Source organism: Mustela lutreola, chromosome 8 (genome assembly GCF_030435805.1).
Source record: "Mustela lutreola isolate mMusLut2 chromosome 8, mMusLut2.pri, whole genome shotgun sequence".
NCBI lineage: Eukaryota > Metazoa > Chordata > Mammalia > Carnivora > Mustelidae > Mustela > Mustela lutreola.
In genome coordinates, this window is record NC_081297.1 from 16,928,014 (window position 1) to 16,942,753 (window position 14,740).

Sequence of the window (14,740 nt, forward strand, 5' to 3'; positions counted from 1 at the left end):
GCAAATTATAATCACAGTACCTGTCACTGCACACCTGTAACAATGGCTAAGATAAAAATAATGATGGTACCAATGCTGTCAAGGAAAGCAAAGCAACTAGATCTCTCATACATCCTGGGACTGTAAAAATCTATATTCAATCTGGAAAACAGTTTGGCATTTTCTTATAAAGATGTCGGTACCTGTGACCCAGCCATTGGATATTTATTCCGGAGAGATGGAAATTATGTTCACACAAAACCTGCCTATGAAGGCTCATAACCTGTTTATTCCTAGTAGCCCCAAACTGGAAACAAGGAGATGTCCTTTACACAGACTGCCATCCATCCAGAGCTTGGAGTACAGTTCGGCCACAAAAGGGGCGAGGTGTTGACCCAGGCAGCAGGTTGGCTGAATCTCCGGAGAATTTGCCGAGTGGAAGGAGGCATTCCCAAAAGTGTACTGACTGTGTTATTCCACGTGTATGACATCCTTGAAATGGCAAAATGATAGAAATACGGGACAAAGTAGTGGTTGCCTAGAGTCAGAGACTGGGTGAGGGCTGAAGGGAGAGGGTGGATTTGATTATGAACGAGTCACAGGAGAGATTCTGTAGTGACAGAGCTCTGCTGTCCCTTGACCGGTGGTGGATGCACAAGCTTACACAAGTGACAAAACTGCAGCGTAGAACTGAGGATAAGCAGGATATGAGTGACTCTGCTGGGGATGAGATGACTGGATGGTATCCATGTCATTATGCTGTTGTGATCCCTACTGGAGTTTTCCAGGATGTTACTGTTGAGGGAAATTGTATAAAGATCAAGGAGAACCCTCTGTGTTAATTTCTTACCAATACATCTGAATCTGTAATTATCTCAAAATAAGAAGCTTAATTTAGAAAACAGATTATGTATATTTTATTTACCCTCATATCCTCACTGGGTGGAATAGCATTGGATATATATAGTAGGTGCTCAATATTCACTTACTGAATAAATTGGGGGGTGGCTTGTGTGCATGTGTAAAAGGATTCTCTCATTTGATTCACAAAAGGAGGGTCCAGTCACCACTCTAAATCTTAGCTATTTGAGTAATTCAGCCCAGAATAATAACCTTTATCCTGCAGATTTCACCTGATCATATGATCACGTTGAGACTCCGTTTGACTCTCCCATGTTGATGTTTGCTGTTACTTCCTTTTTCTAGCAAAATCCCTAACTCCTAGAAGGAAGGATAAACTAAACTGCGTTTATGATAAATTAGCTTCAGATGCACAGTCTTCATACGTGGCTTCAGTCTTGATTATGGTGCTGTGTAAGTCTTGAGGTCTTATATTCCAGGTGCACCAATTTTGTTCTTTTTCTAATTCGTTTTGGCTGTTTGGAATCTTTTCATTTTAAAGTAAATTTAGGAACAGCTTGCTAACTTCCAAACAAAAATCTCCTGGGATTTTGACTGGGAATTTCACTGAATTTCTAGATCAGTTTGGGGAGAGTTGACATTATAGCAGTACTGAGTCTCCTGAATCATGAACATGGTATATCTTCCCATTTATTTAGATATTCCTTTAATCTCTCAGCAGTGTTTTGTAGTTTAATAGGCTTTGCAGATCTTTTGTCAAATTTATCCTTATTATTTCATATTTTGAACGGTAGTTTAAAATTTTTTAGGTACCATTTGCTTACTGTTAGTATATAGAAATACAGTTGATTTTTGTATGTGGTATACTACTTTCTTTACATTCCATTGAGTAGAACTTGGTCCCTACTGCCCTCACTGCAAGTGTGATTGGAGAATGTTACTGTCTAGCTATCTTTCCAGAAAGAAAAGAAAATGAAATTAATAGGTCACTAGTAACAGTCCAGATACTGACTATGTGATGAAAATATTCAGGATTTAGAAGTCTCTTGGACTTACTTTCTTCTTAGTATAATTTTTAAATTTAACACCTTCATAAGAAGCAAGTCATTGTAAAGGAATAGATAGGTTCACTAGTGCAACATAAAAAATAAAATCAATTTAAGCAATTCAAGTATCTGCTGTTTGATAAAAGTGACATTTCAAAACTGCTAAGATGAACTTGGAATTGTAATTTAATACAAAATCTTAGTAGCAATGCAGACGTAAGAGATACCTATTAGATTGGAAGTTAGGGGTCACCTGTATATAAATGGAGTTTAAAGCATGAGACTGGATGAAATTACCAAAAGACAGAATAGAGCTGGAAAAATCCATGGACTGAGCCCTGGGTATTCCCAAGTTCAGAAGTTTAGCAAATGATGTAGTAACAAGGAAGGCAGAAGAAACAGACCATGAATTAGGAATAAAATCAGTATGGAAAGTCAAGTGGAGAAAAATTTTCAAAAAGGGCAGCGCAGTCCTTGAACCAGTCGATATGTCAACACAAGACAAGAACTGAACATTGGTTGCTCTATTTAGCAGTGTAGAAACCATTGTTGACCTTGACCAGGACAGCAGTAACAGGGAATTGTGGAGACAAAACCTGATTCAGGGGGACCAAGAGGAAATGCAAGGAGAAAAATGGAGAGAGCTACCGTAGTCAACTTTAGAGGAATTTTGGTCTAAAGAATCAGCAGACAAACAAGGTGGTAACTGGAGATGGTTCTGTGGTTCCACAATTTTGTTGTTGTTGTTGTTTTAAAATTAAAGAATTTATGAAATGTGTGTGTTCTGATAGGGCTATAGTAGAGAAAATAGATGATATGAAAGAGAGGGGAGAATTGTGGGAACCACATCTTTGACTATTAAGAGGGATCTAGTATACAGGTAGGGGCCCTAGAAGAATGGTCCATCGGAGCAGGATTGTATGGGAAGGAAGGGAGGAAAACATGGCTCCCACTGCAGGTGGTAAGTGGTAGATGTGGCAAGTGATTAAGTTCTCATCTCATGCTTCGTGTTTTTTCAGTGTAGTCGCAAGCAGGGTCATTAGCTACAGGCGAGGCTGGAGGAGAAGGGATGGGATAGTCACGTAGCGTGAGTGGACTGGGGAGAACGGTATTATTACTGACAGACAACACGGAAAGTCTCCCTTGAGGTTAGTGGTTATGAACTTATAGTGAAAACAGCTTAGTTGTTTTGTTTTGTTTTTTTAATGCCAGTCTTGTTCGGCTGTCTAGGTACAGGTCCGGAGTAGGCAATGGTAATTATTTATCCAGCGTTAGGTTTTGTCAGGCGACTTTGAGGACGCACGAGAAAGGTAAAGGAGTGAATTGAACTAGCTTCGGAGAGAAGTGAGAATGTGGGCTGGTGAGGGACAGGGAGGAGGTAGGAGGGGCAGCCCCACCTAGCAGATTTAGAAGAGCTGAGGAATGAGAGGAAATGAAAAGTGGAATCTTACTTGAAATTGCACAGGGTTTTCAGTTATAATCATGAAAACCAAGAGTGGAGGAGAAGAGATCAAACTACTGGATGGCCAGGAGAGTGGAAGGATTATCTACGTGAATACTGGATTTGTGCTCAGAACTTGAAGGCCTTGTCTACTAGTTTCTAATCAACGTTTGTTTCTGTTGGACTCTGATAACAGTTTCAGTGTTCTGCCTTAGTAGTAAGAGTTACATATCTTTTCTTTCTTTCTTTTTTTTTTTTTTTAAGATTTTATTTATTTATTTGACAGAGAGAGATCACAAGTTGGCAGAGAGGCAGGCAGAGAGAGAGGAAGGGAAGCAGGCTCCCTGCTGAGCAGAGTGCCCGATGCGGGACTCGATCCCAGGACCCTGAGATCATGACTTGAGCCGAAGGCAGTGGCTTAACCCACTGAGCCACCCAGGCACCCAAAAGTTACATATCTTTTCTTTCATAGCTTCTGTTTTGTGGTGTTAGCTTCATTCCTTCTATTGCATTTTAAATTTAAGCCATTATATTTCTAATTTCCAAGAGCTCCTTCTTGCTTCTGATTAACTCTCATAGCATCCCTTTCTAGAAAAAAATTCTGTTTTTGATGCTTTCCATGATTTGTTATAATATGAAGAACCTGATTCCCTTTTCTCCCTTAGGTTTGTGTCTGTGCTCAGGTGATTATATGTTTACGTACGATTTTTTTCCTAAGTGAATAAGTGTATTGAGTTATCAAGTTAACTTTTAAATACCTTCTTATTTTAGGTATCAAAAACTAAAGATGGAAAAGAACAAAGTGAAACTGTATCACCGTCCGAAGATGAAACATTCTCCTGGCCAGGTCCCAAAACAGTTATGTTGAAAAGAACATCTCAAGGCTTTGGTTTTACATTAAGGCATTTTATTGTGTATCCCCCAGAGTCTGCAATTCAATTTTCATATAAGGTAAGAGAAATCATTCCACAAAATCATTCCTGCCTTCTTCTTGTCTTCTCTCAACCTCCCCTCTTACCCTGTGTGTGAAAGCGCTGTCCTTCTGGCAAAGGGCACTTAGTGAGATTGTTACTGGCACACTTTGGGGAGGGTGGTTTGAATTGAGTTGAACCTTGCTGTGATGTCACTAGCGTTTATAATTAAGTATTCATATATGGCTGTATTTTTTTATATTGTAGGATGAAGAAAATGGCAACAGAGGAGGTATGCTATAAAAGTTTTAATTTTTCTCTGAATGTTTATTTACATATTTTTCTGCTCTTGAAGTAATATTAAATGAACTGATACTGTTTTTGGAGTCTAACTGTATAACGCTTAGATGTGAGAGTCATGGAAATCAAATAATTTTACTGTCAACTGCAGAGTTTTATGGATGCATTTGTCTCATCATGATTTGAACATGTGATGACTTTATTGTTAATTATATATTAGTATTTATGTGGAGGAACAGAAATGATTATGAGGAAACTAATCTGATATTTTTATTTAATTAGTAATCATATAAATTTAATAATTCTTTTAGGTAAGAAATGCTGTGTGTTTTATCTAGTAGATTTATTGACTCAAATACTGAAAGGTAGAGTGTTTTAGGTCTTCTTGTAGTTAATCTTACTCCTGACTTAAGCATTATATTTAATGAGTTTAAAAGGAGAATCAGGCTGGGGATAGGGATATTTTTTAATAACATCCACATATTTTTGTTTTAATTTTATATGAATTCTAATAAGCTAAAATCTGTATACAATAAAATGCACCCATTTTAAAAACTTTTATTTCTAGATAATTTGAGACTTGAAAAAAAAAAAGTTGCCAGAATAGCACAGTTTACATATATCCTTCATTTGACTTCCCCTAATGTTCAACAACTAACATAATCATGGCACAGTGAACAAAAGTAATATACTAGCATTGGTATGATACTGCTATCTAAACTACAGACTTTACTTGGGTTTTACCAGTCTTTCTCCTAGGGTCCTTTCTTTGTCATAGGATTCCACTTTGCATTCAGTTGCTCCGTGGGGACATGTGGCAATATCTGTAGCCATTTTTGACTGTCGCCATTTTGACTGACTGTGGGGGTGGGGCTTCTGGCGTGTAGGTAGAGGCCATGCGCACAACATCCTGTGCTACACAAGGCAAGCTATATTCACCATCTGGTTGAAGACTTAATCCATGCCAGGCATCATAGTATATGTTCTTATCCTATTTCATACTCATAATAATGCTGAGAGGTGTGAGCCAGTATTCCCATTTTGTAGATGAGGAAACCCAGGCTGAGAAAGATGTGAAATGACCTTCCCAAGATCACACCACTAAAGAACCGAGCTGAACTTCTAGAGCAGGTGTCTAACTCAGAAGTTCATCTGCACTGAACTCTGCCATCTTTCTTCTCTTTACTTAACTTTCCTTCATTTGTTTTTGTTTAAAAGTAAAACTTTCTTTGGGGGCGCCGGGGTGGCTTAGTCAGTTAAGCATCAGACTCTTGGTTTTGGCTCAAGACATGATCTCTGGGTTGTGAGATTGAGCCCCGTGCCGGGCTCTACACTCAGCAGGGAGTCTGCTTGAGGATTCTCTCTCTCTCCCTCCCCTGCTCAGACACACATGCGCTTTCTTTCTCAAATAAATAAATCTTTAAAATAAATAATGCTATCTTTTAAAAAATAGTTTGACTTACGTAAAGTTAGGAATCAGTGGATGAAATAGGGTATATTTAGTATGTTATGAAATTCTGTGATATTTCTCTGCCTTGAGAAAATTAAAAACAAAGAAATTTAGGGGCCACTGGGTGGCTTAGTCATTAAGCATCCACCTTTGGCTCAGGTCATGATCCCAGAGTCCTGGTATCGAGCCCCGCATCAGGCTCCCTGCTCAGTGGGGCTGAAATAAATAAACAAAATCTTAAAAAACAAAAACAAAGAAATTTGTTCCATATTTGTGGATACCTAAAGACAAAGAATTCCTATAAAAGTCAGAGATATTCCAAGTTTAGAAGCCCTGAACACCTTATGGGAACAGTCAGCACTTACTACTCAATTCTGAATGCCTGGCTAGCAGTGGACTCAGAACGTTCATTGAGTTAAGGAGTGCCTAGTGCTCTGCTCCTCTGCCTCCCAGGAACAAGGTTTGCTCCTGTCATCCCGTTGGTAGTGGCTCACGGGCTAGTCCTCCGAGGCCTACTTCACTGAACTACAGCACTCATAATACCTTTTCAACTCAACCATCAATCAACCATGAGAATATATTTTATGTGAAAATTTTTCTTTATAGATCATTTGTTTGAGAATGCAACCAATTTAGAGGCAAACTACATTTAGTTTATTATTTTAATTCAACTGAACATTATGATTTTTATTTTACAGTTTTATATTCTTTTAAAACTTATTTTCAAGCATAGTGAGATTACAAAATCCTTTTATGTAAATTTTGTTTTAATGAAATGGAATCCCAGCCTCCAGTGTAAAGCCTAGAATCACTGGAGAGGAAGTAATTGCCAGACATTTATTCAAACTCCTAAGAGATCCTGTTACAATGCCAAAATTCTGTGAAACAGCTGAAACGTTTTGTTTTAGTGTTCTTTCCTTTTGGCAATTTAGTGGACTCTCTTTTGCCACTTAATTTTCTGATTATTCTCCTTACCCAACTTTCCCATTCTATTATGTTTCTTAGATACTATATATGTGTACTATCTTGTGTTTTTAAATTATTTTTTTCTTATTGATTAGTTTTTGGTATTATGATGCAAATAATATTTACAAGAAAAAGGCCATCAAAGTAGAAAAATATTTTTTGGTGATAATAGTTGCTTGTAGATAATTGCTGTCTTGCTGCTGTCCTGTTATCCCTTAAGTCTCTGGAGAAGATATTCATAAATAATCAAAATAAGAATAAGTAAAAGTTTATAATTACTATTATTTCTTTTCTATTTACTCTGTGAGTAAAAATTCTGTCTCAGTTTAATTATAGGGACATTTCCAATGTTTTAAAAATGTGTTTATCATTTTGCTAGGTATTTAAGTAACTGTTGGATTTCTACTTTGGGATTAAAATCTATATTTAAGCATTAATAGCAGAAAAAAAGTAACTGGGGATATTATAAATTTTCTCTGTAGTAAAAATTTGTGTTTTGTGATCACAGTTGTTTCTGACTAGACAGCTTTGTAGCCTATGTTTGGGTTTTTTAACCAAGGCTCTTTTAGTGGCAAGAAATAGAAACTTCCGGGGCAACTGAGTGGCTTAGTCATTAAGCGCCTGTCTCTGGCTCAGGTCATGATCTCAAGGTCCTGGGATTGAGCCCCTGCCTGGCAGGAAGCCTGCTTCTCCCTCTCCCACTCCCCCTGCTTGTGTTCCCTCTCTCTCTGCCAAATAAATAAATAAAATCTTTAAAAAAAAAAAAAAAAAAGAAAGAAAAAGAAAAGAAATAGAAACTTCCACAAAGTACCTCAGGAAAGATGTGTTAATTCTAAAAAACCATCAGGGCATCTCCAAATTCAGTGTCAAGGGCAACAGGATATGTAGGGAGCCACAGGCACCAGAATTAGGACCTAGAAAGCTACTAAATGCAGAGAGTAACAACAACAAAATCTTGGCTCTGATCTTCCAAAGACCCAGAGTCTGGTATTCACTGGAGGTTCTAAATGACTTTCATAGTTAACTTTGATTATACCTGGTTTTTTCATGAGCCGTCATCTGTGTAAGGTACAACCCTGACTGTATGTTCTTCCTTCCTCTCTCATCGTCATACTTCCAAATCCCTGAGCGCAAAATCTGATTGGGCCATTTCAGCATTTTATGCCAGCTGCACAGTACCCACTGTGCCTAGAGACCAGTCTTCCATTTAATGAAGAAGTAAATTCTGGAAAGCCGAGAAAATTGGGTATATTTTATGCTACTAATTTCCATTAATAGGCTGGAAACCTATTCCCTCGGAGTAATATAACGCTAAAAAATGGACCTGAAAGTTTTTTGTAAGAGGAATTTCTTATTTTGGGCAGTCCATGCTCTATAGTGTGGAGTAAGGCAATAGAAGCGTGTTTCATTATTTCTAAAAGGTAGCAATACTAAATGAGTTCCATGGGTCTCTGCTGACATCGTAGAGCATTCACTAAACCCCTTGGGACCCATTTTTAACTATATTGACAGTTCCAATGATTTGAGTTTCTCTTGTAGGTAGGTAAATATACTAATTAGTTACATATTTTTATTCATTTTTAATACCATTCAGTAGACTATCCACAAGTGTCTGACATTATCTTGAAGTTACTTTAGGAACTAGAGATGGTGATGATGTTGAAGAAGAAGGAGGTAGTGGTGGTCATAGTGTGGTGGCAGTGGCCGCCCCTGACTTACAGTGTGTCTTGAAATTTTGCATGGACTAACTCATCAGCCTTCTGGAGTGCATAGTATCACCTCCAGTTTTTAGACGAGGAAATGGGGGCATAAAGTGTTCAAGTAACTAGCAAGGGCAGTATTGGACTTATGAACTGAAGCATCTGGTTGTAGGGTTTCCTCCCAGTTTCTTCCATGACTTCTCAGAAAATTCTTTATTGTCATAATTCTTCCTTGGAAATGTGTGAGAAAGAGCGTTCTGTTCCCTTCAAAGGTAAAGAGTGTGAAAAGATTCTAATTCAACTTTCAGATACAGTTTTGGCTAACCTCGTATTAGCATTTCATACTTGTTCTTTAATTTTCTTCTTCGTCTTCCTAATCGAACATGTCCTGTTGGCTTAAGTCTGCTCAGCAGCAGGGATACCACACCATTTGCTTTAATATTTGCAATTGATTTCCATCTTTGATGTTTTTAGTAGTTTTGATACCTGTGCACTTTATGACTGATAGAGCTGTTGATATTTTTCACTTATTGTTATGAAATGATAAGGGCACTCATAGGTATTTACTAAAGATTACTGAAACATTTGCCTGCAAAAATGTTTATATAGGAGTATTCATAGCTGCTTTATTCATAATCAACAGGCAAACACTGGATTCAATCTAAGGACTCATCAACATATGAAGCGATAATGAAATTGTGCTATATCCATGCAGTGGGACACACACAGCCTTGTGGCTCAATCTCCAAAACTATTTCTTATATTAGGTGAAATTTACAGAACATGAAATTCATTTTATGTTCATTCATTTTAAAGTGAACAGTTCAGTGGCATTTAGTACAGAATTAAAGGACCTGTCTGAGCATCTACCACCTCTTTGTAGTTCCAAAACATTTTATTGCCCCGGAAGGAAGCCTGTATCCATTAAGCTGTCATTCACTCTTCTCCCCTCCCCAGATCCCCTGATAATCAACGATGTGTTTTCTGTCCCTTTGGACTCATCTGTTCTGGATATTTTATATAACATTTTCATATGGCTTCTTCACATAGTGTAATGTTTCTGAGTTTTGTCCGTGTGAATGTTTCTGAGTTTTGTCCGTGTGTGGCAAGTAGCAGTAATTCATTCCTGGCTGAATAACATTCCCTTGCATGTACAGACCACAGTACGTGTATCCATTCATCCATCGTTGGACGTTTGCACTATTTCTATCTTTTGGCTACTGTGACTAGTGCTGCTCCAAATCTGTGTGTGTAAGTTTTTGTTTGAGTCCCTGCTTTCAGGTCTTTGGGGTATATACATCCGGGAGTGGGATTGCTGTGTTTTAATGGTCATTCTCTGTTTAACATTTGGGGAACTGCCAAACTGTCTAACACAGCAACTGCCCCATTTTTATGTCCCCACCAGCAGTGTGTGAAGGTCCCAATTTCTCCACATCCTCATCAACGCCTGTTATTTTCCATTTTTGAATTATAGCCAACCTAGTGAATGTGAAGTGGGATCTCATTGTGGTTTCCGTTGCATTTCCTTAATAACTAGTGATGGGGAGCATCTTTTCATGTGCTTGTTAGCCATTTGTGTCTCTTCTCTAGAGAAACGTCTCTATTCAAGTCCTTTGCTCATTTTTTTTATTAGGTTGTTTGTCTTTCTGTTTTTGAGTTGTAAGTGTTCTATATATATTCTAGAGAGTAGATTATTATCAGATCTGTGATTTGCATATATTTTCCCTCATTCTGTAGATTTTTTCACTTTCTTGATAATGCCCTTTGATGCATAAAAGTTCTTAATTTTGATGAAATCTAATTTCTGTACTTTTGCTTTTGTTGCTCATGCTTTTTGCTGTCAAAAACATTTTGATGAGTGAAAGAAACCAAGCACAAAAGAGTACAGACTGTCTGATTCCATTTGTATGAGAGGAAAGATAAATCTAAACCAGTTCATTGGGAAGGCACATAAGGGAAGTCTCCAGCATGATGGAGATGTTCTTTATCTTGATTGTGGTGGTTACATAGGATCAAAACTTAGGAAGTGAGCACTTAAAATGGGTACATTTTATCATACATAGGTTGTACCTCTTTAAAGTTGACGTAAAACAATGGGAAGTACACAACTTTAGTTAGATTCCCCCCAGTGTTTAGCTAATTCAACTGATGCAGCCAAAAGCATTCTTATGCATGTACTTTTGGGCACATATGTGCTTTTTTCTAGCGGTCATGTCTATCCAGGAGTGACATGCTGAGTCATAGGTATTCATACAGTTACATGTAATAGATATTGCTAAGTCTTCTTTCAAAGTGATTGTACAAATTTATATACTCAGCCATAGGGTGTGAGAGTCCCAGTTATGCCATATCCTCACTAACATTTAGCATTAGTCAGTCTTTTTAGTTTTTGTCTTTCTAGTAGGTGTACAGTGATATGGAATGTGGGTTAATTTTAATTTTCCTGACTAATGGGGTTGATTACCTTTTATTTGAATTTGATTATTAGGTATGAGTGGCCTTTATTTGGATATTAGGTATCAGTGCTCTTTTTAAAGAAAATTAACCTGTAAGAGTTCTTTTAATATTCTTGATGAGAATTTTATTAGTTTTATCTGTATCAGATATCAAATTGTGACTTGCCTTTCAATTTCTTATTAGTAATTTTGACAAAGAGAAGTTCCCAATTTTAATATAGTCTAAATTGTCAGTCTTTCCTTCTATGACCACTACTTGGAGTCCTGCTTAAGAATTTCTTCTATTGGGGCACCTGAGTGGCTCAGTGCGTTAAAGCCTCTGCCTTCAGCTCAGGTCATGATCTCAGGGCCGGGGGATCGAGCCCCACATCAGGCTCTCTGCTCAGCAGGAAGCCTGCTTCCTCCTCTCTCTGCCTGCCTCTCTGCCTACTTGTGATCTCTCTCTCTCTCTCTGTCAAATAAATAAATAAAATCTTTAAAAAAAAGAATATCTTCTATTGCATGGCCACAAAGGTATTTTCCCGTATTATCTACAAGGTGCTGTATTGTGTTATCATTCACAATTAAACCTACAGATTACCTGTGATTGGTTCTTTTTACATGTAGTATGAGGTCAGGATTAACTTTTTTCCCATATGAATATGCATTTAGCCTTGCATTACTGAGTGAGAAGTCTGTACTTCTGTCTACTGCTCTGTAACCCACCTTGATCATTTAGTATCTGTATACACATAGGTCTGTTTCTGGACTTTCTTCTGTTCCAGGGGTTGGCCACTGCCTCACTTCCATATAGCTTTCAAGCTAAGAACACTTCTATATTTTTAAACAGTTGTTTAAAAAAGAAATGTGCGGCAGAGACCATATGTGTTCTGCAGAGCCTAAAATATTTACTGTTTGGCTCTTTACACACAGTTTGCCAACCTCTTTTCTATTACATTGGTCACTTTCTTTGCAGCAAGATTGTGATCTTAAGTACTATAATTACTACATAATAAATGTTACTATTAGGTAGAGCAAGTCTTTCAGTTTTGTTTTTCATGATTGGATTGGCCATTTTTGTCCATTTGCAATACCATACACATTTTAGAATCAGTTTTCAGTTTCTACACCTACAAAAAATTTCTTTTGGAATTTTAATGGGTTTTGTATTAGTTGCCATATTTGATTATTTGAAAATATGAAATAATCAAATCTTCTAATCTATGAACATTGTATGTCTCTCCCCCATAGGTAAGGTTTGAATTTTCTGCATCTTTTGGCATAAACCTTTTACTTTTTTCCCCATTAATCTCTCAATATAGTGAATTATATTGACTTATTTTTCCAACTGTTAAGCATTGCGCTACTGGACCAAACCAAGAGTCTCCATAATATGTCATACTTTTCACATATTGCCAGATTTGGTTTTCTGTTGTATTTAGGGTTTTTCCATCTCTGTTCAGGGATTGCCTTTACTTAAAGGTAGACCTTAGTCTCTTTGATGTTTGGTTTAGCATTTCAAGTTCTCTGAGAAACAGATGCCAGAACAAGAACAGATGGCAAGACAGTATTAGACATGCCAGAGATTTATTGGGAGAAATGCCTGTGAAGGAGAAGGGAGCAGGAGACGCAGGGGAAGACCTCAGACCATACTGTAGGTCTGACAGCTGTGAAAGAAGAGAGGGAAGGGAGGATTTGGTAGGAAATATACCAGACTACAGCACAATGTAAGGAGGTCTCAGTGAGGCCACTGAGGAGCTCCCAAGCAAACACTGCCCTTCAGCAGAGTCCTGCTTTGAGCAGGAGGGGGGAAGTGTGGCCTCTGTGTGACCATGGTGGTGGATCTGAAGGTGTGGCCTCTGGGGCTGTCCCTCAACTGTGTCCCCCACAGCAGGTTCTCTCAAGGGAAATCTGCACAGCACACCTGTACGCTTGACATGCTTGGGCTTTCTCTTTTTAGCCCTCCTCACACAATGTATTCCTTTGGAGGCCCCATCTGACAGCATATGGTGTTTTCCAGACCCTCTTCCTTGGCTGGCTTTAGATACCCATTTTTGCTCTCTTGGCCCTTTGAAACTGATGGAGGTTCTATGCAGCTCCTCAGTCTTTCAGCCAGTACTTTCGGAGCAGAAAGAACCTTAAGGTGGTGAAAAGCAGTGCAAAACATTGAACTCTCCTCACTGGACTTCCTTCTCTTTGGGATCTTGTCCCTTTGAGTCCTCTTGCCTTGAAGACTTTCTCTGCCTTTACACGAATGTTGCCTGTACTAGTCCAGCTTTTCTGGTTGTTGCTCATGGGTGGAAGAATTGATTCTGAAACAAGCCAGTTCACCATCGTTAGATTTAGAAATTTAGAAATTTTTGTCTGTTTACATTTAATGTAATTAATTACATTTATTGTTTAATCTACTTTATTTTGAAGTTTCTATTTTATTTTGAATTTCTTATATTTTCTCTTTTCAGATTAAATAAGATATTGCAATTCTTTGGTGGTTATTTTATTCTCCTCTGAAACAGTATAATGGCCTTAAGACATGTTACCTCTACTTATCTTCCCTCTACTTGCAAGTTACTTTCATGTTATATTATAGTTCTCTTGGGGTTTTTGCTTGTTTTGTTTTATTTTGCTTTTCCCTGAAAAGTCTTCGTTTTGCTCTCATTTTTTGGAGAGATTGTTGCTGGCTACAGAATTCTATATTGATATTTTCTTCCAACATATTGTAGGTAATATCCTGCTCTCTTTTGGGTTATATTTTTGCTAGTATGAATTCATATTTTGATTTATTGGCTTTCTGAAGGCAAACTTTATATCTGCTGTTAAGATTTTCTCTGTATCTTTGTAATAAAGCCATTATGTAATAATGTGTCTTGGTGAGAATTATTTTATTTTTCTTGTTTACAATTCATTGAGCTTCTTGTGTGTGTCGACAAGTGGCTATCATCAGCTTTAGAAAATTTTCAGCTAGTATTTCCTCACATATTATCTGTCTTTCAGTGTTTCCTTCAGTTCTTCTGGGGATCAATTAAACAAGTGTTAGATGTTATTATTCTGTCCCCCATGGCTCCTAAATTCTGTTTTTTCCTCTTTTTTTTTTCCCCAAGTATTCCTCAGCTGCATTTAGATAATTTCTTCTAATATGTGTCTAATAATTTTCTTCTTAGCAGTTTGGGTTTTACATGTTGAGTGTTAGAAATTCTTCAGAGTAGTGCACCAAAGTATACATGATTGCTTCTCATAGTTTTCTCTTTATCATGTTTAGGCTTTTTTTCTTCTTCAAATATAGTAAGCAGAGTTGTCTCATAATCTGTGTCTGGTAATTCCATGTTCTCTTTCCTTTCTTTCTTGTTTTTTTTTTTTTTTTTTTTTTTTTTTTTTTTTTTTTACCCTGGTGGTTCTAGCTCAGAGTGGGTTTTTTGTTTTGTTATTTGAAGTTTGTTGTTGTTGTTGTTTTCTTTGTATATTAGACTATTCTGCCTTTGTTGACCTTCAGAAATTATTACTGGGGATTTTTTGAGATCTAGAATGAAAACGTTTCCAGGCTATTATATGTTCAGCCTACAAATCTATGTGAAGTTTGGTCCATAGCCACTTCTTAGAGATTGGTTTTCTTCCTTTTTCCCCCTTTCTTTGCTTAGCACCCAGATAGTCTTT

The 14,740-nt window shown here is 37.5% G+C and overlaps 1 protein-coding gene across 1 annotated transcript in view; it reads left to right on the forward strand.

Moving 5' to 3' along the window:
- The window catches only part of ARHGAP21 (Rho GTPase activating protein 21), a 137,430-nt gene that overhangs the window by 56,561 nt on the left and 66,129 nt on the right, over positions 1–14,740 (forward strand). The window contains 2 exon segments of the mRNA XM_059183908.1: positions 4,099–4,278; positions 4,506–4,530. Coding sequence (XP_059039891.1) covers positions 4,099–4,278; positions 4,506–4,530 — 205 coding nt within the window.